This window comes from Erigeron canadensis, chromosome 2 (genome assembly GCF_010389155.1).
Source record: "Erigeron canadensis isolate Cc75 chromosome 2, C_canadensis_v1, whole genome shotgun sequence".
Classification (NCBI taxonomy): domain Eukaryota; kingdom Viridiplantae; phylum Streptophyta; class Magnoliopsida; order Asterales; family Asteraceae; genus Erigeron; species Erigeron canadensis.
In genome coordinates, this window is record NC_057762.1 from 24,227,257 (window position 1) to 24,251,892 (window position 24,636).

A 24,636-nucleotide genomic window follows, 5' to 3' on the forward strand; every position below is an offset into this window, starting at 1 on the left:
TATAAGGTAAAGATTTCGCTGTTTCACAAAATGAATATCTAGTGTAGAAGTGTTCATGGAACATTACATTTTACATGTAAACCTGTTCATCTTGTTTCATAACACAAAGAAACACTGAAGGCATGGTAAGAAGAAATTCAGAGAAATAAAATGGATTGAGAAATTCAGTGATTTCCTTTGTTTGATAATGATAGAGAAATTAATCTGAAAATTAGAAAAAAATCATTTTTCTATGTTTGATAAAAAAAAATCTGAAAAATGAACAATAATACATAAACAATTAGACATAGACCTAAACCATTACATAAAAAGTTATATTAACAAAACAAAAAAAAAGTGTACAATTATACATACAGTAAGTAAAGTCAGTAACATTATCAAAACACCATTCCGTCTATATCCATTCACTTTTTTTTTTTTTTTTTACAAAGCATATAGTGATACACAAAGTGCACCGTCTTTACCATTGCCCTCACAAATTCCTTGAAAATTTACACTTTCATAGTTTCATTACTCTAAAAATTCCATCAACAATATGCACGCCTAAACCCCTTTTTTGGTGCTCTTCATCGTCACCATCAACATTACCATAGTATCACCACCATTAATCCACCCAGTGAAGAAGAAGATGAAGACGACGGCGGTGATGTTGATCTCATCGATGACGACGACTACAATTCCACCTCCTCCGGCGCTGCCGCATCTGTGACTATCGTCGTCCCCGACACCACCAGTAAATAGATTGGGTTAGTATCAAATGAGGATTCGATATGTGTTTCATAGGTGATGAAGATGTATGTGGGTTTTTTGTTCAAAATAGGAAAAAGGAATTGAGAAATAGATTTCTTCGTGTTTTATTTTTATAGCTGTAAAAAGGAGAAAATGATTTCCTCACAGAAAGCAAAGATATCATGTCTAGTGTAACTCAATTTCTCAGAGTTTTATTTCTCTGTGTTGTAATTTCTCCCCTATTTCTTTGGTGTATCAAACATAGGAAATTATATCATTTCCATTTCTCCTACTTAAATTCCCTCTACCAAACATGTCCTAACGGTAAACGTAAAATAACAGTACAAGGGGCGTGACAAACTAGTGATGATGAGGAAATGTGTAAAGTTTCTACAATTTTTTCCTTTATATAATATAAAAGTAAGATTAAAATTGTATATAGTTACAATAATATACAAACAACAAACATGACCCACGGAGAACGGGGATGGTTGGTCAAAGCTTTGAGTGACCAACAATACTAGATACAAAGAATTTCCACCCAAAACCTAAGCTTTGATCACTAGGGTCATACACAGACAGGTCATGATTTAAATGACTGTACATGAAGTGATGAAACAAGTTATCAAATCAGACTTAACACTATTCAGGCAGAAATGGCAGCCTAGGAACACTTGTACCTGCAATGCCACCAGTAGGAGGTGAGTTGGGTCTTGTGCTGCTTTGTGAAATCGAGCTTGGTTTAGGGAGTTTTGATGATTTCTTGTTCAACTTCTGCGGCAGAATCTGTAGCCTTGGATTAAGGTCGGTGCCTGAGTTTTCTACGGCCAAGTGATAACTTTTAACAAGCTCAAGTTGTTGAGCAATAATCTCAGAGCATCTTGGGAGAAGCTCCACGGGTTCGCCACTTGGAATCACGATATACTCAATTGCAAGTCGAACTTCCTACAATATTGCAAAAATAGAAGGGGCATGAAGTCAAAATCTATAAATCCTTAAGTAAACATATATATTCGAATCAACTTTGACATATTTACTCCTGAATGGATTTGGATTGTAATAATCTCAAATGGGCCAATAGAAAAAAATAGGCAATAATGAAAGGGTCAAAAGGGAAGAAAGTAGCCCAACGTGTATATCTAATAGATACAATCTCTTGGATCATTTTTATTCCAAGATTTCACTTTATTGTATAAAAGTTTGAAATTCCTTAAATGTAAAAATACAGTGCTTGAGTATACATGCAACCTCACCCACCTGACCCCCTCCATCTTGCCACCTCAGATTCAGTATATCTCTCTTGCAATTTATTTCCCAAAAGAAACACAATTTCAATTAATCATTTTCCATTTAGAGTAATGGTATACCCTCCCAACAAATTAATGACATCACTAAATAAATCCTCTCAATGATATCACTAACAACTTCGTAGGGAACTCAGTAACCAAATTAAAGCCTACAAGCAAGGACTGGCTTGTGCTACATTTGCAATAAGAATCTTCCACGGTTTAATTTAGTCAATAACTTATAATGATTATGCTTTGGCTTTTCACTGTATTAAATAAGTTTCTTATAAATACAGGCATATTAAATACTCTACTTTTGGCAAGAGTGTGTGACTTTATAAGCAACACGTACAACGGCTATATATACATTTGTGTTTGACGCCTTATCCAAAATCGCTTCTCCATAAATACCACAGAAATTTTTGTGTGGCTATATTTACAAGAGAGATGAAAAATAACTCCCAATGCCGTCTTCCACGGGTTTTGGGTCCCAATACCGTCTTCGACGGTGTATGGGGGAGGTTAAAAAGACGGTCTAACCAAAGGTTGCCTTTCTTTTTTTTTTTAAATAAAATTTTGTGGCATAGAAGTTATAATTTATTTAATTATCGATAATTCCGAACTCACCTCCAAGGCATCTATCTCTTCTAATGATGGTTTTCTTCTTGGAACATCATCTTCAATCTCTATATCTGCAGAGCTTTTTCTGAGTTGCTTTGACATGGCACCAAATGAGTCCCTACCCAGGATCATGCGTATAGCTTTGACCATCTGAGCCATGGTAGTTGACTGCAGTATCAAATCGTCAATATATGTACAATTAAATCCATGCTATGTATTTTCTAAATAGAGTCAGAGTCATAAAGTATCAATATACCTTGATGACAAATACTGGCAAATGATGAAATTTAGCTACACTGCGAATCCAGGGATTCTCCTTCATTTCATAACTGGATGCTAATATAGCATCCGCATTACTAATATCATCAGTTACATCAATTTCCTCTGTAAGCCCCATCACCATTGCTACTTGTAGTAGGTCAGCCTCCAATATCTAGAGCATAGTCAATGTAGAAGATTTTAGCTCTATAACATTAGCGATTAATCAGATAAGTTTATGTCAACTTGCTTTGCATGGTGTAAAAGTAACTTCTTAATAAAGGTTGCAGTTACTCATTTACCTTAGAAGACCATTTGGGGTATGTCTCATCTCTCACGACTAAAATGAATATATAAGCTCTAAATGAATCGACCCAAACATGTCAAAAGTCACCCAAAGGATTTTACACATTACACAATGCCCAAAATGAGATCAATACTGAAATTATACAACTTTGTTGACCTTATTTAACAAATAAAGTAATTGGACAGAACATGTCGACTTGACCCGTTTGGCCATTTCAACCGTACCCTAAAAGTTACCCATTTTGACATATTACCCAACCCACCCAATCCTTCTATTTACCACTTAGATCCTATAGTAATTAATAACCATTTCACGTAGTCCATTTGTGGCAAAGGTAAATCAATCATGTCTGCTTTTAGGGTCTTGTTTCAAGCCAAAGTTACTCTTCTATCAATTTGTGACCATCATATGAAAAATACTTTGCTACTACTAAAGGGAAACTCAGTGATAAACTTGTCGAGTCTAATGTTTGCAAGGATAGTCAAGTCAGTGCCCCAGAGCAGAAGACATAGGGATCCCATGTGCCTTGGTAACAAAAGAACTTACGAGACAAGCATGTATGGAATTTGTAGTCCCCAAAAAGATAAGTCGGTTTCAGAGACCCCAAGAGAGTAAGTGATTGTATAAGATTTGAAGCACCCTAATCTATCCACTGCATAGAATTCCTTAATGTAATTGCTAACTGTATCAAAATCAAAGTCAATAATGTGGATTAAGCAGATCAATGCCCAACCACATACCTTCGTGTGTTACTTCCTTCATGTGAGTGCTTACCTGTGTTTCTATTTTTCATGTGTCTTTGAATTAGAGTTTAAAAGGACCCCCAACATAATTAATGGCCGGATACTTCTATGTATGTGCCCCATAAGTGTTGCATTTACTATAGAACCAACGGGCCACCTTATATAAAATGGTCAGTTATAATGAAACACATTTCTATACCGTGAAACACATTGTTCTACCAATTTTTTACAACCATGAAACAAACTTTATAAATCTTAAGCAATAAAAGCAACAAAAGACGGTGTTTACCTTATAAGTATAAACATAAACCGGGGTGTTTTTTCTGCTTTGTTGTTTAGTGCTCAATTCTCTGAGATTAGATGAATGTTCTTCATCTTCCACATCAGAATAGATATCCTCCTTAACTCCTTGTATAATATCCGCCGTATCCAACTTGTACATTTTTGGTGTAGAAACAGTCTGTACATTCACCTGCTTAGTTATCTTGTGGTCTTCATCACGGCTAAATTTCTCAAAATAAGAAGAAAGTTCTTTATCTTCCCCATCTAGCAGATCATCTTCATCTAGCAGATCATCCTCATCTAGTAGATCATCCTCATCTAGCAGATTGTCCTCATTTAATATCTCAAGCAGTGAGGATTCCTTATCGGGCTGGGAACCATTCAAGGATCTTTCCACTTCAGCATCCATGCGACGGACTTCATACAACGGAGATTTACCTGTTTCCGGTAAAAAAAAAAATGCATATGAGCTAGCTTCCAAGTAATACTATAACTTTTTTGACAAGAAATTTTCAAAAGAACCCAATTGAACCAAAGTACTTGTTTTGACACCTTACCCAACCCGTCCATTTTGCCATTTCTAGTTAACACATTAGACAACCGATTCATGAAACTTAGAGGCACCTGCAAGTATAGCATCTACAGTAGCATCCAATCTATGATGAACAGAACACTCTGTCCTAGATATCATTTCAACAGCACATGAAAATGTAGGAGGCCCTTTCCTCTCAAGTATTGTCTTCTGTACTTTCCTTTTTCTCGCTTCATCATCACCAAGAGTAACACTCTATGCACATGAAGGGGGAATATATAACCATTTCAGCCCAAGTTACTTAACATATCATAAATTCAAAAGAAAGCAAATTAAAATTATAAGGAATCACGAACCTCGATGCCGCCAACAAGAATTTGTAGAGAGGGGTTTTTTATAATGCTTTCTATTGTTACTCCATGTGCAGTTGCAACGAGTTGAACTCCTCTTTGAGCAATTGTACTGGCAGCCAAAGCCTCAAGTTCTGTCCCAATCTCATCAATTATAATAGTCTGAGGCATATGATTTTCAACTGCTTCAATCATCACCTATTCAAAGAGCAAAGAAAACTGTAGATTAAACTTCCAACACACTACAAGCACACGAGCAACAATGGTGAAAGCAGAAGACGGAGTTGAAAAACAAACATTGTGTTGCATGTTAACGTTCGGAACTTGCATCCTTCTTGCACGACCTATACCAGAATGAGGAACATCCCCATCACCTCCTATCTCATTGGAGGTATCTATAATGACAACACGTTTCTTTCGCTCATCTGCCAACATTCTAGCAATTTCTCTACAAGGATAGCGTCAACCATGATGCATTATTCTTTTGAAGATTATATGCAACTAAAGAACAACCAAAAGTTCTCTAACAAGTCACTAAAGTGACAAACTTCAGTTAAATATCAATTTTTGGTAACCAACTTTTTTTACCAAAAACAAACTCCATCAAAATTTCAAATAACCTTAAACCAATGTAACTGCTGACTTGCTTGTCATGGATAATAATAAGGGAAAGAACAAAAAATTATAGAACATCTTGAAGGATTACAATGACAAAAAGTTACAAACATAAATACCTGATTAACGTTGTTTTGCCAACTCCAGGTGGTCCTATAACTAAAATGGAACCTCCGCCTTCAACCAAATCACGAATAATTTCTGCACTACCAGATACAGCTCGACCCACCCGGCATGTGAGGCCTATTATTTGCCTTTTACGATTGCGAATGGCACTTATTCGGTGAAGAGAATGATCAATGCCTGAGCGGTTGTCATCCGAAAATTCGCCAACCTTCAAACGAAGAACCCGGTAAAAATTACATAGTTATGCATACTACTATGATGCACTTAGCTATGTGACCATAATAAAGGTACATTTAGTTCAACTTCTTCATTATTTCTAGAAAATGAGAGGTGTTTCACTGTTTCCTATATCCAAAAATTTTACTGGGAATATTGAAATTGTGTTCATTTGTTTTCATATTGTAATTTAAAAAGCATAAGGGGTTTTCACAAACTTACTTATAAAACTGAAACATATGTTTTATCCTCTATTTTTTTTTCATCAAAGGTTCTATGGAACACGATTTTTAGTTGTCAACTTTTCCTTAAAGTCTAAAACCCTTTCCTAGACAAGCGCCCGATTTTCTGCTACCAAATGCACACTAAGAATCTTTAACTTTTGAAACTATATGGTCTGTAATCTGTATTAGACCACCCCCATCGGTTTTTATTTTAAGTTGGTCGTATGGTCGACAGTCCAAAGTTGGTCAAGAAATCAAAACACCCCCCGATTTGTTTGCTCCGCCCACCAAAGTTGGCCTATAATCTAATATTTCAAGTTAAAAACAATGTCATAACAATTACATGGGTCGGTCATTCACATCTCTTCACCAATGGGGATAGCCTTATGTAGATATATTTGTACTTGTGAAAAATTGTTTAGAGAACTATATAGTTTTCCTTTGTATAGATAAAACAAAAGTTTGGCTTCATTTCCATGATAATTGAAAATAAAGTTTTCCACAAATCTCTCTCTGAATTCTCTCTCTTATGTGAGTCTAATGGTAGTCTCCGTTCATAATATGACAAATAAACTTAATTCTTTACTTACCAAAAAGGTAACTAGCTATCTAACGAATTAAAAAATTCACACAATTACACAAACAAAAAATTACTTCTACAGCTTTAAAATTTACTTCCTGTCATATGCTTACACTTTATGCAGTTCATATAGAATATACGATGTATGCAAGTATTGTAAAATAAAACTTAGCATAAATAAGTCAACTTCTATTAATAAAAATAAAAAAAAAGAAGCTGAAAGTCAATTAGTACAAACACACCTTTGAAATAGCATGATGCAAATCTTCAAGTTGAACAGGATCCTCAGAAATAACCCAATCACCAGATGGAAATCTAGCAATTGGTTGTCTCCCCAAATCCATCACAACTTCAATCATTTTCCCAATTTCTGAATGCCCAAACAGCTTGTTCCTCATTCTCATTGGCACCAATTCAAGAAACATATCAAGCTCCGATCTTTCTTGAATTTCCGAACTGGGTATTGAATTTGACACCGACCCATTTCCAAATGATGCACGATCTCTCGGTCTACGTGATTCCGGCGACCGGATTGAAGGTATTGATGATGATGCCGAAATCCGTCCACCACGTGTTCGACGAAATGCCGCAGAGAAAGATGTTTTGAATTTTGGTGTATGTATATATGCAAATGTTTGGTTTAGTGTTTGCCATGAGGTGTTTAGATCAACTAGCACAGCATGTGAATTTAATGCACTCATTATTTATTACTTTTTTGGTTAACAAGAAGTGTTTGTGTATGTAAATATATGTATGTGTATGTATATGTATAGTTATAGTTATATATATACAGATTGGTGTTTGATATTTGAGTTTTTTTTTTAATGGTTTTGTGAAAAAAGAAGTTGGAAATGGAGAGATGAAATGAGAAGATTCTAAGGTATGTTCTGTTTTGAAACGAAGGAGAAGAGAAAGCCATCCACGTGTTTAGGAAAAGAGATACACACCACACAATCACATTCAATTTTCTTTGTTTTGTATATACTTTGCTTCTACTCTTCTATCACTTGCTTTTTCTTTGTTTTTGGGAAATTTGTAGCTATCAACCCGTTGGTTTTGACTAAATGGCACAATTTCATTGGGGATTTGCATTTCATGTTTGTAATAAAATAATAGAACTTTTTGGAGTCGAAAATTGAATCGACGTAAACGGTATTACGTATATTTTCAGCTTAAAATGTAGATTATATGACATGTAATAATCTTTTTTTTATTAAGGGCAAGTTTGTTTCTTGTTGGTTTATTTGCTCTCATTGTAATGCTAGTTTGATTGTTAGCTTGTCATATCAATTTATTACCAAACAAATTGAAGACAAATTGAGTTTGTAAGAGGTTGATGAAAAGTATTTTTTGAAAGAAAAAGTCTTTGAATAGCTATATATCATTGGAGACAATAGCTTGTTTTTTCAAAAGCTTGATATTCATCAAGCTATTTGATCAAAGACTTTTTATTACACATTCACACTCACTTTTAATTAAATACTTATTTATAATTTCCACTAACACTTGTAATTAAATATCATATATTGATAGTAGGGACATTGAAAAAAAATCTTTTATAACTTGATACCATTGGAGATGCTCTAAGGTCAGTTCTAATTATTGTTTTTAAATATTATTAGATATACATGTATATGTATATTTAACATAGTGTTTTTTAATTTTATATAAATGATGATTTGATATGAGCAAACTGACTTTTAGTATGATGGGTTGGAGAAAAAATCAGTTTAGTATATTAGTTTGGTATATTAAAACAGTTTGCTTTGTAACGGGTTAAATATTGTAAAAAAAGGAAAATGTAATAGTTAGCAAATTAACCTTGTAAACTATATGTCAGTAAATAAGAGTTTATATAAAAAAAAAAAAAAAACACACAATTTTCACCTTTTGAATTGTAACTTCTCATGACAGATTTAGTTTAACTAAATAATAAATTGTATGCTTTTTAATATTCATTTAAGCACATAAATGCGATGGATATCTATATGTAGCATATTGAAAAAGCATGAATCAACATCCCGTAACTTAACAACCGGTTAGCTAAACTTTCAACCCCTATAATTAGTAAATGATCGACTTACTACCGAGTCCATTATCTACCTTTGGATAAAACACCCTCAAGTTGGACCCAAAGTTTTTAGTTTAACTCCCTCAAAGAGCTAACGAACAAAACATTTAGAAACACAAAAAAATCTGTAGATAAAAACTCAACCGGTTAATAAAAATACATTGACATAGCTATGAGGGGATTAGATTTTTTTTTTTTTAAAACAAGAATAGTGGTATTTTTTAATAGCAAACACTAGCAATGGGCTAATATAAGAAACTTTTTTTTGTATGAACAACAAAATTTATTAAAAATTAACTTTTGGCAGGGGTTAGTACAAGAAACATAGTACAGAAAGCAAAAAGATTATGATAAACAAGGTCTATAACACCAACTGTCCCATGTTATATCTACCATTTTTGCACGATTAGGAATCCATAGGTACGCCATTGATCGAAGCTCTTCAAAAACCAAGAAGGGGGTGCGAGATACGTTCTTGTGAGCAACATCATTCCTTGCTCTCCACACAGAGGCGGTACCAGAAAAAAAATCTCGGAAGGGGCAAAATTAAAAGTTCATGAATTATAAATCTCAAAGGGGGCAAAATGTTAAAAACCTATAAAAAAAAATTTTAAAATTTAAAAATACATAACTAAATTTAAATTTTGAAGAGACCATTAGCCCCTTAAAATTTGAAGGGACCATTACCCCCCCCCCCCCCCCACCTTAAGACACACCCCTGTCTCCACATAATCCATAGCGATCAAGATTATCGCATTTTATCAATTTTCTCCAGTTTTTGTCTCTTGGTAAGTTATTGTGCAGCAATAAAGATCAAAAACCTAGAACATAAAAATGGAATTTACTTTACACTTTTTCCCAACAAATCAAAGTTTTCCTATTTCTATTTCGATATCATATATACAAAGAGTAACCATAAAATCAAAATAGACAAGCGCCACACGATTTGGTAGTTGACATGAAGTCGTAGAGGCTAAATATATATAAGATGCTAAGGATGGGGGAGGACCTCGCAACCCCCTCCCGGTTTTTCTTCTTCTCCCCGCCCCTCTTCACCCTTTTATATTTTATTTATTTTTATTCAATAATAACTAAAACTTTTATTTAATAAAATTGTGGTCACAGCTATGGCGCGACCGATGGATATGAAATATAATTAGGAAATAATATGTGGTCCTCATCTTTTAAAATCATGTTGTGAAGAATACAATACGCATACATGATCTTACGGATGGGGAGTTCATCCATTTATCGTGCAGGTTCTTTAAGTATCTTAGAAGTGTTTTTTGATAATACCAAAAGCTCGCTCCACATTCTTCCTTGCAGCCTCCTGTGCCATTGCAAATCGAATCTTTTTCTCACCGGCTGGATGAGGAATGGTATTCAAAAACATCGCATATCTTGGGTAGATCCCATCCATAAGAAAATACGGGTACTTAAATCCAGTTCCATTGAATGACTGGTGTTGTGTCGTCTTCATAGTAATTGAATCAGGGAGATTGATTCAACACATTAATGTTGTTGTTTGAATCGACAACACCAAAGTACGCATGCCAAATCCATATATCCTGTGAGCAACTACTTCAAACGTTATTGACGGGCCCTTTTAATCACCTCTGGTGTATTGGCCATGCCCAGCCACCAGACAATTCGCCCAAGCCCATTGTGTACAATCAAGATGCAGAATATAAAGAAGAAGAAAGTAAGAATAAGAAAAAAAAAAGGGGGGGAAAGACAAAAAAGTGAGGTAGCCATTAGATGTGGGCCCCATGGCTTTATCATTTTTTTTAAAAGTGAGCAACGGTCAAAAATCGACAGAAACCCGGGGAGGGCCGTCTCCCTTCGCTCCCCACCCAACTAGTACCGGTACCACGGGGCGGTGTTCCCTTAAGTACTAGTTAGTCCTGGGCACTCCGTGTACCATAAAGGCTAATACGTATATGCACTACGTAATAGTGTAGATAAAGACGAGACGCTTTGGAGTTGTGATTTGACCATAACTATCGTGTCTATCTATTAACCCGGGCCATTTTTTACCTATGTATAGACACCCCTCCCTAACCCATAACCATAAACCCACAAAACGCAAATCTTTTTATCGCGTTCTCTCTTTTCACAAAGAAGATGGACGCTAATCCGGTGGTGATCAACGAGCAATTAAGGAACTTCATCGTTAACGAGATGAAAGCTTTCGACATCAACTTGGAGATCTGAAAAACCTTGCTCTCGGGTGATGTCCAACAAGTCTGTTAGGTCCAGATTTACTGGACTCGCTCTAGACATGATTAATGGAGCCCTCTGAAGATTTGTCCAGAAATTATGTGAAGACCAGTGAACAACTTACTTGTATAGAAATCTGGATTCCACCAGATTCGTTCACTGGACTTCACTCCAGTCAAGATCTTTCTACTGAAGAACATTTTCACTGAAGTCTGAAGAAAGAAGTCTGACAAATAGCGGAGCTCACTGGAAGACTTACCAGATCTCCTGACTGGAGTCCTTGTCAGTGTTCTAGACCTTACAAGTCTGAACACTGATTACGAGGAATTGACTTTATGCCTTTACATGCCTTTAACCGGACAATCAATTTGTCTTTTGTTAAAAGCCTTACACGCATGTAAAGGTGGTTGGTTAATTAGAAGACAAGTTACTATCATGTGATTTTATTCTTGTACTTTTAATCAATGCTTTTAAGGAGTTAAAGTAATTTCTTTAAATGCATGTAACCATATTTGTACGGCAAAAAGAATATTATATTTATTCTTTTTGCCTATAAATACCAAGTCACTTCCTCGTCCAAATTACATACTTTTGCAATTTGGTGTCTTTGCTCAAATACTCTCGATCTAAACAGTTATACTTCACAACTTTAAGTATTTTGATCAAAGAGTTTATTTAGCAAAAATAGATCACTTGTAATTCATAGGTTGTTTAGATACTTACTTTGTAATATCTTGTTCCGCAACAACCTTGTATTTTATTTAACATCAATAAATAAAATACACTTGAAAATTACATTGTGTCTTACCATTTACTTACTTGCTTATCTTTATATTGCTTAAGTACGTATTACGTTATATATATTCTTGCATTTATATTTATCGTAATACTAGTCCAATCTAGTGCTTACTTGAAGTTTCATACTAGTCCTATCTAGTGATTACTTGACTTGTTATTCTACACTTGTGGGTTAAACCATTGAGTGAGGGACTTCACACATCAAGATTCTTCATTCGGATTGAGGTGGGAAATACTTAATCAAAAGTTTAAGGATCATCAAAAAGCTTGTGGATTTATCCAAGAGCTTACTCTTATATAAGGGTATATGTGAAAGGAAAAATCGAACCTTATTTATAATAAACTCGTGACTTCTTGACATATGATGATCGAGAGCCAGGTCAAATAGTAAAACTAGTTTTAATACCCATATAATGTACGGTAGTTATACCAATTGTATTATAAAGAAATTCGAATATGCATTACTTACATGATTCACGAGTATAAAATAAATAGTGATCAAAATAAACCGATGATTGAAGCTAAATTATAATAAACACTAATGATAAATATAATATATGTTTGTTTAGAGTTTTGGATTTACCTTAAAATTTTAGAATTACATCAAAATCGGAACTTGAAAATAACCTTTTGATTTCGGATCGTAAAGTCAAAATTTTGAAGTCTTTATGTCAATAACTTATTATAGGTAATATAAATAATAGGATTTGAAAAATTGAGAAAGAAAAATAGACTATTTATTAATGAGAAAATGATCTATCAAGTAAAGTTATAATGTCTTTTGTATTAATAAGCCAAGAGTTACAGTTATGTGGAGATTTGGATTCTTGATCACATATGCACGAATATTGCTATGATCACATATTCGTGCAAATGTGATCAAGAATCCAAATCTCCACATAATTGTATAACGGATGATAATTCATGCCTCTACATAATTATAAACTTCAAAATTACACATAAGTTATTCAGAAAACAACCAAAAAATAATTTTCACGTAAAGAATAATCATCGGTTGGGCTTGATTTTAAAAGTTCTCAGAGGTTTTCGCAAAAAAAAGGGTTTTCAAATAACTGTTCACTATATATATCGGTTTTATATACCAAATTTCTTTTTTTTTTCTTTTTCTCTCTCCCCGCGTTATTTCTTCCCCCTTTTATATTTCCCCCCAAAACCAAGAGCTAATAAAACCGATATGTATAAGTTAGTCAAAGTCAGCTGCCACGTCAGCAAATCTGATGATGTGGCATCGGTGACGTGACACTTAACGGGTGTCGTCTGTCAAAAATTAATGAGATACTCTTTATTAAGAAATTTTTAGAAATAGGATTCTTTAAATAAACGAAAACAAAATAGATTACCTATAATATGAAATTTGTGTAAATAGATGATTTTTTATGAATTTCACCCTTTTTAATTTATTGGTAGTTACGGTTAACTCTTGAAACTATGACACATGAGTACATGACTTCTTAATTCTATATCCCTTACTGAAAGGTTTAGTGGTTTACTATGAAGGTAATTATATTTATATCACTTCTACTCTTCTATGCTGTCTGTGCATCGATAGCTTCATAATTTATTTATTTTTTAAAGGCGTTTGGTAACCCGACCAGACTTTTTGCAGCGACCTAGAGAGGGGGCCCGCTTTTATTCTGTCATATTTACCATTATAGACATGGGGGCCCGCTTTTTTTCCACTTTTTGCAGCGAGGGTCGCTGCAAAAAGTGGTAGTGGTCTAGATATTAAAAATGGCTGGTTGGGATATGGGGGGCGTTTTTAAATTCGTACAAATAAACTATGGTGCATTTAAACACAAAAGGTTGTACTAATTAATACGATTGTTAATTATGCTGCCTATGCATCGATAGCTTCATATTTTATTTTTCAAAAATTTCGTACAATGCAAATGAACTATGGTGCATTTAAATACAAAAGGTTTTACTATAGAAAAACGATAATTAATCAACTTAAATCATATATACTTAAAAATCAACCTAGAATACGTGGATTTCGCTAGCTTTCTTTCTTAATCTTATTTTTTATTGTTCCACATGTCATTATTTTAAGATTAACTAGGTTGATCTTTAGACATGTGAAATAGTTTATTTATCATTATCTTGGCATGTACTAATTAATTAATACAAATATATGTTTGTCAATACAATGAAAGGACACCATGTATTTCGTAATTAAGTTTCCTTTTATAATTTATCTAATAAAATTAGCTGTTACAAATCATACATTATACTAAATATTTAGGGGTGCTTGGTTGGGGGTATTTAGGGGTAAGGAATGGGTAATATAATGAATAATTGTGTTTGATTAGAAGAAAAGTGGTTAATAAATACTAGAAGTAGGTAATGGGCCATTATAGACTAAATTGGGTGTAATAACTATCATTACCTAGTAAATAATGTAACTCCCGCCGTGATCTTCATTGTGGTAAGTGGTAACTACTACACCTAATATGGTTTTAAAAAAAGAATATTATCCATATGCCAATTTGTGATATATGCAATGTAAATATATTTCCCAGCACGTAATAATTGCATAAAAGTAAACAAATATGTGTATATATTAATATTAATTTACTCATTATTATAATAATTAACGTTATAGTTATAATCTATATAGATGATACATCGACATATAAATATAATCCGAAAGACTTCTAAATAAATAATTAGTATTACACTTATTTAATAAAATTTTATACATTTTATATATTTGTATAATAGACTAGGTTAACCAAGCAACATTAATAGTAATGGAATACCCATTGCATTCTTTAGCATTCCTTTTATCTTTCCCATTTCCATTCCCCATTTGTTAAATACATTCCATTCCCCATTTGTTAAATTTTCTAATCCTAGTGAAATACTTATTTCTTTAATTTTCGTTTATTATTACCCTTAAAAACCTCTATAGACACATGCACCTCCTTAACTTTGCATTCTTGATTCGAAAGTGCCAAGTAAACTTGAGTTTAAGAACACGAAGAAGATGGAGCGTGGGCCGGTGGTGATAGACGAGCAGTTGAAGAACTTCATCGTTAATGAGATGAACGGTTCAGACATCAAGTTGGTTATCCAAAAACACCTGTCGTACAATGACGTGAGTCAAGAACTGAATAGGTTAACCATGCCGAGTGAGAAACTCGTGACACATGACTTCTTGACATATGATGAAAGCCAAGTTCTCGCTACTAAGAACTATGACGGCATTGAGGTTCAACTGGTTGGGCCGACTCTGCAAATGTACAACCAAAGCATAAGCTTGAGGCTTTGGAGTATGATAACGGCCTCAAAGCATTACGTCTATGTGTTCAAAACCAACTGGTACAAGTTTGTGACAGATAATGATGAGTTAAAACCAGGCACAAAGATACAAGTTTGGTCGTTTCGTAGAAACAAGCATCAGTTGTGTTTCGCCGTTGTATGTCCTGATACATGATGGCAAAAAGCCAAAAACAATGTTGCTTGAAAAGTTGTATTTAGATTATAGTCCATTATTTGCTTTTTATCCTAATTGTTAGAAAGACAAAAATTATGAGACTTTTTCGACTATTTTCTTGTATTTAATGAAAGCCATAACAAATACCTTGTGTGTACTCTATAGGAATAAGATGTGTTTGAGAAGATCAAGATACGCATACCCTAAACTGCATTTTTTCTGTTCAGACTTAAGATGGTACATGTATTTTAACTTTAACTTAACTATATATATATATATACACACGGACAACTGGGGTTAAATTTGTATCCCCTGCATATTCTATTTTTCTACACTTGATGCATTGCTAACTTCTACTGTACAATTTACGTATATTATAGTCTACAAATGGATGCATCATTGGCTCGTACAATTATGTTATAAAGCCAACGATTCATTCATGACTAACTATAATAATGTACAATCTTCAACTCTTTTTACCATCCCATTAAGTTCTTGACAACACACTCTTTGATCTTGCTCCTAGGCACTAAAGCCACATCCCCTTCATCAAGTAGAAGCCGATAGACTTCCCATTCTCTATCGTGAATCTTGTGTCTTGCAATCTCAACCTATGCGAAACACAAAATATTATGACTATATAGCATGAAGTGGGCGGGTTGGGTGTGCCGAGTAATTGATCAAAATGAGTTCGGGTCAAAACAGGCTGGATTGACCTGCCAACATCTTCTATCCAGTTATCCAAATTTTACAACAATTTATGTGTGATATATTATTACAAACTTTGTATTGTTAGGATAATGATTTCTAAAACTACAAATATGATTTAGGAGATTTAAGACGTGAGCATATTTTACAAAACTTCTTATATGTTTAACCCCTATGACCCATCTTCCACTCTTTTAATAGCTAATATTTCTGTTAAGCCCGTTTTGATATACATGAGTTTGACACATAGCCTTCAAATGCAACATACATTCAACAAAGAGTCACTAATCAATAATGTTTTGGATAACATACCGAGAAGATGCGTATGTTGAGACTTGTTATGGCAAGTGTGATGTCATAAAACACAAGCGGCCGGCCTTTTCCTGCTAACTCTGCCGGATTAGCTACAAACAACTCAGTGTCCGGACCACGGCTCGTTACTTCCACTCGTAGAGGTCTAACAAGCTCCATTCTTAAACGGGAACAAAGTATATTCTGCTTCTCGGTGTCAACTATCTTCCTTCCATCTGCTTGCATTATAAACAAGTCGACTTCATATCTTTCTTTCGGTTTTGCAGAGAATCGTCCATATGAGATCTGTCAAAGTGTCAAGTTTATAAAATCATTACTTTATCATAAAACTCCAGTAGGAATGTATGAATAACTATAAAAGGATAACAAAATTAAAACAAGTTGGTAACAAGTGAAAAAGCCATATAAAGTGCGTGGAGAAGGTACATAGATACTCCATTTGATTTCCAGTTTTCAAAACATACTTCTAAAGTTAATGTTTCTGTTTTCATATACAAAACAGAACAAAAATTTAGTACTAACGATCATCGAAAACCAGTCAACTGGTAGTAAGATGTGTTAACTTCCTTCTAAAAATTCAGGAGACCAAAACCTTTATCGTGACGAATTTGATATAAAAAGCACTTTTGAATACAATAGGTTATTTGTACTGTTATTAGAAAGAGCTGACATATTAATACCAACATGTTGAATGTTTAGCTTTAAACAGAAATCAAAGTAGTAAAATACAAGTTTTTCTTGTTTACTTGTAAAAAGACATCTGATATTATCCACGTGAGTCATTAATCGTACGATGGCCAAAGAAGATGTCAGTATACCTACATTGCCACACAGAAACGACATATATAAGTACCTGGATGTTGTAATCTTTTAAGGTGCGCATGATATCATAGATCAAGCCTTTATGATCTTGACAAACAATATGAACGACTGTGTGTGAAGGACTAAGGTCATTGTCGACTGTAATGGACACACAGTCTGAGATGAGTGCACCGTCCATGTGGGTACCGACGAATTCCAAACCCAACATGTCATCTGTGATAGCAGGCGGCAAAAATGCCGATCCTTGAGGGGTAGCAATCACCTCATGGCCTGCCAGTTCAATCTCAAAACTAATCATGTTCTCTCCCAAAATAGCGTTCAATTGACTCTTCGTTTCATCCTGACGGTTTTTAGTATGAAGAAGTTCTCTGTACATTTGATGACGGTAAAAAGGTCAACACATAAAAGATATAACTTATATAGTGTGAGCTCATATAGTTTGACATTTGAGATAAACAAAAAAAAACTTGAATGTGAGACAGTGAGACTTACCTTGTATCAGTGACAAACAGAAGGTCCATCACTGTCCCATCTGGAGCTGTAAATACTTTTACTCGCTTAACTGTAAGCTCTAGCTCACAGAGGACTTTTGTTACATCTATAAACCAATTTAATAAACGAAATCCAATGAGATTGAAATTTGAGGTCCTTCTGATACAACCTTTTTTTTTTTTTTTTTTTTTTTTGACAATTTACATATGATCAAATACAAATGAACAAAATGACTATCCAATATTAAAAAGAAAAAGAGTATTTCAAGAACATCAATGAGGAAAACTATAACAACTCGAATTTAATTTGATGCGATATTAGTCCTGGCCCGTCTAACCCAGCCCAAGATCAGAATAGCCCTACATATGAGAATACGTTTTCTTATTCAGCAAGTTGCTGGAACAATTATCTATGCTTATCTATTTCTATTTTTATATTCTGATGTATGTTTCCTAGTTTATCTAGGATTACGTTTACTTTATATACGTAAGTTCATTCATTGTAAAGGCAGTTTTTTGAGATTTATAAAAGAAAGAACTTGTGTTCTTAGAGCCTTTGTGTTAAATCTATGTCTTTGATTAATCTTTAGTTTTCGAGCCATTTGATTGCTAAGAAAAACTGCATCACAATTTTTGAAAATTAAATGGTAGTTAGTGAATGTCACTGCAATTGTTTGGAACACATCATCGAATCTAACTAACCTTTGTACACATATACAGACAGGTATACCCAAAAGTGTATATGTATTTTGGTCCCTCAAAAGTCAAAGGGGCACAAATTAAGCAATTATAAAGAAATGCAATGCTATCCAATTCATACAAGACAGCCATGGGCTGAAAAGATAATCAGTGGACAGATAAAACTATTGTGACTCTACCATAAGTCTACATATGTTATCAAAATAGTTTTTTTCATAATATTAGTTATAAGTCCTTTTCAGCTTGTCTATTATATTGAAGCAGCTTTGGAATGCTGTTGATAATATATTCAAAAATATGCCGACTTTCACAAATAATTAATCTTCTTAGTCAAAGTAAGCTTTGTATCTCCAACTTCATAAGAAACCTAATCACATTAAATTATACAATCTTGACAAATCTTTGTAAATTCAATTTCATGTGGAATCACCCTAAAAGTGGGAAAGGAATCTAGTATCACTCAAAAGACTATATTCTAATAAAAGTGTACATGGCTTTGTTATGCCACTGTAAATAAGGAATGGCATACGGTAGCCAAGTACACCTAGTCATGTTTTACTACAGAAGTGTATACCTCATCATGTTATTTAAAAAAACGTACATAGTTGTATACCTAAACGCTCTAAGGCGTATAATGTAGTGATTACACTTTCTTGTGAAGTTTGTGTAGAGTATGTTCCATAAAATAGATTAGGTGCAACTGTGCCACTATAAACTCTCGTGAGTGTAATCACTTGAGTGGCATGCTGCAGCCATTTGCACTTTCTTGTTGCAATCATGTTTTTAAAAATTCTATACCACTAAAAAGTGTATTTGGTTGCAGTATGCCAACGTAAACACATAAAGTGCCCTGCGGCAGCCATATGTATCAAACTGATGTTTTCTACACTACAGTTTTGAGAATGTGAACTTGTGAATAATGTAAGAGGGGTACCGTGTAAGAGGCCTTTTCGATCAAAGGTACACCAGAACTTCAATAGGAAAACCTTAGGTGGCTTTGGCTGCTGAAACTCTGGTAGGAAGTAGAACATTTCCAACATTGCAGGGGTGCACGGTGGGCATACCTTAAGTAGCCTTTCTCTCAATAAATCCCACCTGGTTGTTTGCTTTCCAACCACCCAGAAAACCAAGTAACACCATTTCCCATCTGTCGATACATCTGTGCCAAACAAATCATATAATCAACTATAATTCTCCCATAGATCCGAACTAACTTCATATCGACAGGTCTCAAAGAAGTAATATGAATTCTTATTCCATTTCATGTTCCGAAACCTGACAACTTAGGTTCATGATATCATTTCTTACATTTGCCCAATTCAACAGTTAAGATACATTTGTACTTAAACTACCAATTACAGGGTAGTAACCCTAAAATGTTAAAGTTGGAACAAAAAAACCACTTATATGCAATTCGGCCTACTTTTATATCAGAAATCACAATCTTTTGACCAAATCCCCACTCACTCAACAAAAACTTCTAATTAGCTTCACCATGGAATTACATTAAATCCAATAAAGCTAAATATATGGCTCATAACTAAGCAAGTTCAAAAGATAGTATAATCTTTACTGACCCCAAAATATCAAAATATACACTACAAACTACAAATAAAAAGAAGATATGAAACACCAGCTAAAACTTCACCTAATTAAAAAAAGGGTAATAAAAAATTATATCACTATTTTTACTTTTTTTTCAACAAGATCTAAACTTTTGCAAGAAATGAATAAAAGGGTAAAACAAAAAGTTACCTCCTTTAGCAATACTAAGACCAAAGAGAAGAATAATTCTACACAAATCACAGCCAAGGCCTGTTTTATCAGGACAGTTAACAGTGATTAAAGTGTTGTCTCCCGATTCTTTAATCACAACTGCATCATCATTAAGAATTCCCATTGACCTTAATATCCTTACTTACTATCTTGAGAAAGAGTGTTTCTTGATCACATAAATAGATAAATAGATAAGATTTTGAGCAAAGAAAGAAATAAATAAAAAAGGTTGGTTTTGTTTATTGTTGGGAAAATCTTTGGTTGGTCTCACTGTCAACAAAATCTTAAAGATTCCGCCAAGAAAAGAGGAGGAACCAAACACATGGTGGCACAGGATCTTGTTTGCTTTGTTTACTCTTGTTTTGGTCTACTTCTTTTTTACTGTACTTTTTTAAATATCTTTTGGAGCTATCAGACAATTAGTAATTGTCGCCAAATCATCAAACATTTTTAAAAACCGGTATTTTAATTATACCGGTATAAATTTTTTTTTGATATTACCGGTGTTATCGGAATTACCGAAAATACCGGCCGGTACGACTATTTTAGTTTAGTTTATTATTTTTCTACAAAATTTGTTACAATTTAATGAAAATAGTCAAAAAACAATCGTAATTCACTCAAAAATAATAAGAAATAGGTATTTCATAACAGAATATAAGGTTTAAATTACACAAATAACAAAAACTAACATTAAAGTATCATAAAAAAATATTTTAAAAATTTTCAAAAAAAAAAAATGAAAATACCGGAAATACCGGAACAATAATACCGGAAAATACCGGGAATACCGGCCAGTATGAAATAGTGCAAATACCGAAAAAATATCGGGATTAAAATACCGGAGTACTCTCAAATACCGGTAATACCTGCCGGTATATACCGGTATTTAAAACATTGATCATCAACATACAAAACCACCCATCAACAACAACAACATGACTCAATCCCTGCGCGGGGTATGGGGAAGGTAAGCTGTAGACAGTCTTACCTCTACACAAAGGTAGAGAGACTGCTTCCATAGGGACCTCCGACCACAAAGGACTGCTTCCATACCTGTCTGCCGAGAATCTGAAAAGAAGAAATACCTGTCTGCTGGGTCCGGCTACTATGCGGGTCGAACGTTTATCACTCATGCGTCCTACCGATATCTTAGAAACATGTTTGACAATACAAATACAAATACGAAAGTAACCATATTGGGCATATTAAACAACATAAAAGTAGCGAACTAATACGTAACTCGAACAAGTAGTGGGAAACAACAAGACAAACATATGGAAAAGATCCCGATTGAGCCAAGGCAGTAACTACTTCTAAACAACCTATGGAAAAAAGGACCTTAGGCCACCTAGCTATCCTAATCCTAATCCTCTCACCTGCTCTTCTAAACCAATAAACTAGTCCTAAACCCCTAGTCCTCTAGATAAACTCTCATTGGTTATGTCCTCCGTATACAAAACCACCCATCATTTACATCAAATCCGCATCAATTACCACACTATATCATATTTTAACAAGAGGAAATAATTAATCATTCTAATCTAAAAAAAAGGAAAATGTTATATGATAGTTGCATTTTACATCAATTACACCCATCTAAAAATCCTTCTAACTATTAGTGACAAAATTAGGAAACAAGATATATGTTACCTTTTTAGAGTTTTAGAAAATTATTAGGCTAATCTTTAAGAGAATTTATCATTTTCCTTTAACAAATAACCGCATTGTATATAACATAGTTAACGCACTCTATATACATAGTTTAGACATTTCGTTATAATACTCAATTCACACCTATAAAAAAAATCATAATTATCTTTAATTTTATCATTCTAAATATATATAATAAAAATACAAATGACTTATCACTTATTAACTAATCAAAAAGTTTAACTGACATTTATAATACATATATTTAGTTAATATCTAATAATTCACCAATTGCATAAAAGTTTAATTTGTTATGTAAAGAACTAAAATACCGTGTTTGTTTTTTAGTAAATTTCAAATTACTACAATACAATATATTATTTTTTAACCTTAAATAATAATAAAAGTTTATATATTAATTAGTTTTATAAAAAAAAATCATACGAAGTACATTCTCCATTATTACTAATTTAAACTATAAATAAAGTGACTAATTAGAGCCAACTATAAATAAACAAACTAATTAGAGCCTTGTATACAAACAATTTTATGTTGCAATCTATATCAAAAAGATCTCATAGTGTTCATATGCATAAAACTTGAAATATCAAATAATACTAAAACAAATTTCATCAACAAAGAATTATTTAAAAAAACTAAATAAAATATATGTTGTTTCAAATTTTAATTTTAGTGTTATTTAAATACTTTATTAAGTAACCAATTTTTTTTATTTATAAATTTAAGTTTATAATGTATTTTATTTTCATTTATTTAGCAACTAGTTTCTAATCCGGGCGTTGCCCCAAACAACATAGTGATACGTAAAATTTGAAACATATATAAGATCAGTAATGGATACATAACAATAAAGGTACATTATAAAAGCATATCATTAAGATAATAAAACATATATCACGAAGAATAAAACGTGTTGCAAAATACTATTTAAGAACTAACTCTTTTGGTGTTGTACCCGTCCATGGTTTGTAAATAACCACTGTTTTTTTTTTAAAATCACTCTTAAAAACAACTCAAAATTAATATACTAAATGAATAAAAATGAAAAATTAAGATTAACTTTGGGAAGTATGACCAGGAAGGAATGTCGGCAAGAAACGAATAAAAGAAAATTCAGCGAGGGCGTTTCAAGATCAGCAACAATAAAAAGAGCAAAAAGGCTTGGACGATGTTATAAATGCAGAAAAGTCACCCACGAAGGGACATGTTCAAATAATCAAACGCATTCCGATTTGGAAATCGTTCAATTATGTGAAAAAGGCCCTGTCGAGTGTTGCATAAATGAACTATTAGACACACGGGGCTATGCTTTTGGACGAATGATGGTGGATCTTGCACGACTTGCTGAAGAGGCAGCGAAACGTGGATTGTTGTAAATCTAGGTGTCTTTTAAATTTTACTATTGGTTTTTTTATTCAAAAAAATATATATATATATAAAAGTTTTTTTTTAATTAAATAATATATTTTTCACAATGTGTGTATTTTTCAGTTCCAATTAGTTCTACAACTCCATTATTTGATAAATGTTGGAACTTTATCTTTAAAAACCTTTGAATTTTATAAAATGGACCTAAGTAATAATTTTTGAATTTGTGTTCGGTATTAGTAAGTCCCTGCGACTGAATTACTGTAACCGGTGGAAAAAGGGCATAAATTAAAATTATATATTTAAGACTATTTGATAAAATTCAAATTTTTCGTCTTGGGGATCTGACGATAAAAGACCCACCATTTATGTGTGTTTGTTTTGTGAATAAGTGTTAGTAAAATAATGAGCGAAACGAAAATAAAATGGAAAGTTGTATTTCATTATTGGTACAACACGAACAAATCCGTTACATTATTCAACAGAAATACAACAACTATATACATTAAAACCCATATAAGTTCACCCATGTAGCCACGAATAACAGAGGAGCTACACCGAAAATGAACCCAACCAACCAAGGGTAGGCATCATCCAAAGGAAGTTGCGCCACAGCGTAGAACCAAACGATGAGCATTAGATAGACAATGATTAAGACCGGGTTTAACATTTTTGGGAGTGTTGCGAATCGGCCGAAGGGTTTCGAAATGAATGGGATGTTGATAAATGTTGTTGTGAAAAATAAGGAAAGAAGTGTGATGTGTGAAGTAGTAGGAATAAGTATTTTTAGATGGGTAAAAGATTAAAGATAAAAATGAAAAAAAAAAGAAAAAAAAAAAAGAAAAGGGTCGTTGATGCCCAACGGTTAAAAGGAAAAGGAAGAAAGAGAGTAAGTTTGAATTTTGTATTATTTTATAATTTTAAAATGATAATTATGATTTGTGTGGGTAAAATTTTAGTATCTAATACTAAAATGTGGTCACCCGTCCAAACATAAGTCAAATTATAATCTTTAAGATTATTTAAAAAATACAAAAACACCGTCTTGGAATCTGACGTTAAAAGACCAATTTTATCTTTTGTAGTCTGTGTTTGAAATATTTCAGGAAATTATGCACGAAACAGTTCACAGACGTACATCAGAAGCAACATCATGCGTAACAATTAATTTGGCTAAGTTTTTCTCTCCCTGTTTACACTCGTACTTTTTCATGATTAATACATTGGGGACAATGTATATCTTAAGTGTGGGGGGGGATAATTAATTGTTACTTTGTAATATATTATAATTAAGTGTGTTTAAAATTCTTTTTTCAAATTTTTAGGTAATTTTAAAATTTTTCAATAAATATACATTAACTTTAATGTTTG

The 24,636-nt window shown here is 33.3% G+C and overlaps 3 protein-coding genes across 3 annotated transcripts; 1 reads left to right on the forward strand and 2 right to left on the reverse strand.

Moving 5' to 3' along the window:
- Positions 1-1,116: 1,116 nt before the first annotated feature.
- On the reverse strand, positions 1,117-7,666 carry LOC122587046 (protein SEEDLING PLASTID DEVELOPMENT 1). Its single transcript, XM_043759116.1, has 9 exons — positions 7,112-7,666; positions 5,843-6,057; positions 5,406-5,556; positions 5,115-5,306; positions 4,851-5,013; positions 4,234-4,664; positions 2,893-3,069; positions 2,643-2,804; positions 1,117-1,674 (listed from the first exon to the last, which is right to left on the reverse strand). The coding sequence occupies exons 1-9, from the start codon at positions 7,568-7,570 to the stop codon at positions 1,372-1,374; spliced, it is 2,253 nt and encodes a 750-aa protein (XP_043615051.1). The 5' UTR covers positions 7,571-7,666; the 3' UTR covers positions 1,117-1,371.
- Positions 7,667-14,965: 7,299 nt separating this feature from the next.
- LOC122587925 (B3 domain-containing protein At1g05920-like) lies at positions 14,966-15,415 on the forward strand. The gene has a single exon (XM_043760079.1). It carries the CDS (start codon positions 14,966-14,968, stop codon positions 15,413-15,415), a length of 450 nt encoding a protein of 149 aa, XP_043616014.1.
- A 244-nt stretch (positions 15,416-15,659) lies between these two features.
- LOC122588858 (ACT domain-containing protein ACR10-like) lies at positions 15,660-20,569 on the reverse strand. The gene is made up of 6 exons (XM_043761074.1): positions 20,203-20,569; positions 19,382-19,606; positions 17,750-17,855; positions 17,289-17,625; positions 16,436-16,720; positions 15,660-16,026 (listed from the first exon to the last, which is right to left on the reverse strand). Exons 1-6 carry the CDS (start codon positions 20,345-20,347, stop codon positions 15,892-15,894), a joined length of 1,233 nt encoding a protein of 410 aa, XP_043617009.1. The 5' UTR covers positions 20,348-20,569; the 3' UTR covers positions 15,660-15,891.
- Positions 20,570-24,636: the final 4,067 nt, after the last annotated feature.

Coding starts and splice junctions, on each gene's coding strand:
- LOC122587046 (XM_043759116.1), bottom strand. CDS start 7,570: ATGAGTGCATTAAATTCACATGCTGTGCTAGTTGATCTAAACACCTCA. Junction 2,805..2,892: donor TGCCAGTATTTGTCATCAAG/GTATATTGATAC, acceptor TTGATACTGCAG/TCAACTACCATGGCTCAGAT. Junction 1,675..2,642: donor AAGAGATAGATGCCTTGGAG/GTGAGTTCGGAA, acceptor GCAATATTGTAG/GAAGTTCGACTTGCAATTGA.
- LOC122587925 (XM_043760079.1), top strand. CDS start 14,966: ATGGAGCGTGGGCCGGTGGTGATAGACGAGCAGTTGAAGAACTTCATC.
- LOC122588858 (XM_043761074.1), bottom strand. CDS start 20,347: ATGGGAATTCTTAATGATGATGCAGTTGTGATTAAAGAATCGGGAGAC. Junction 17,856..19,381: donor TCGAAAAGGCCTCTTACACG/GTACCCCTCTTA, acceptor ATTGGTTTATAG/ATGTAACAAAAGTCCTCTGT. Junction 16,027..16,435: donor TCAACATACGCATCTTCTCG/GTATGTTATCCA, acceptor TGTTTCGCATAG/GTTGAGATTGCAAGACACAA.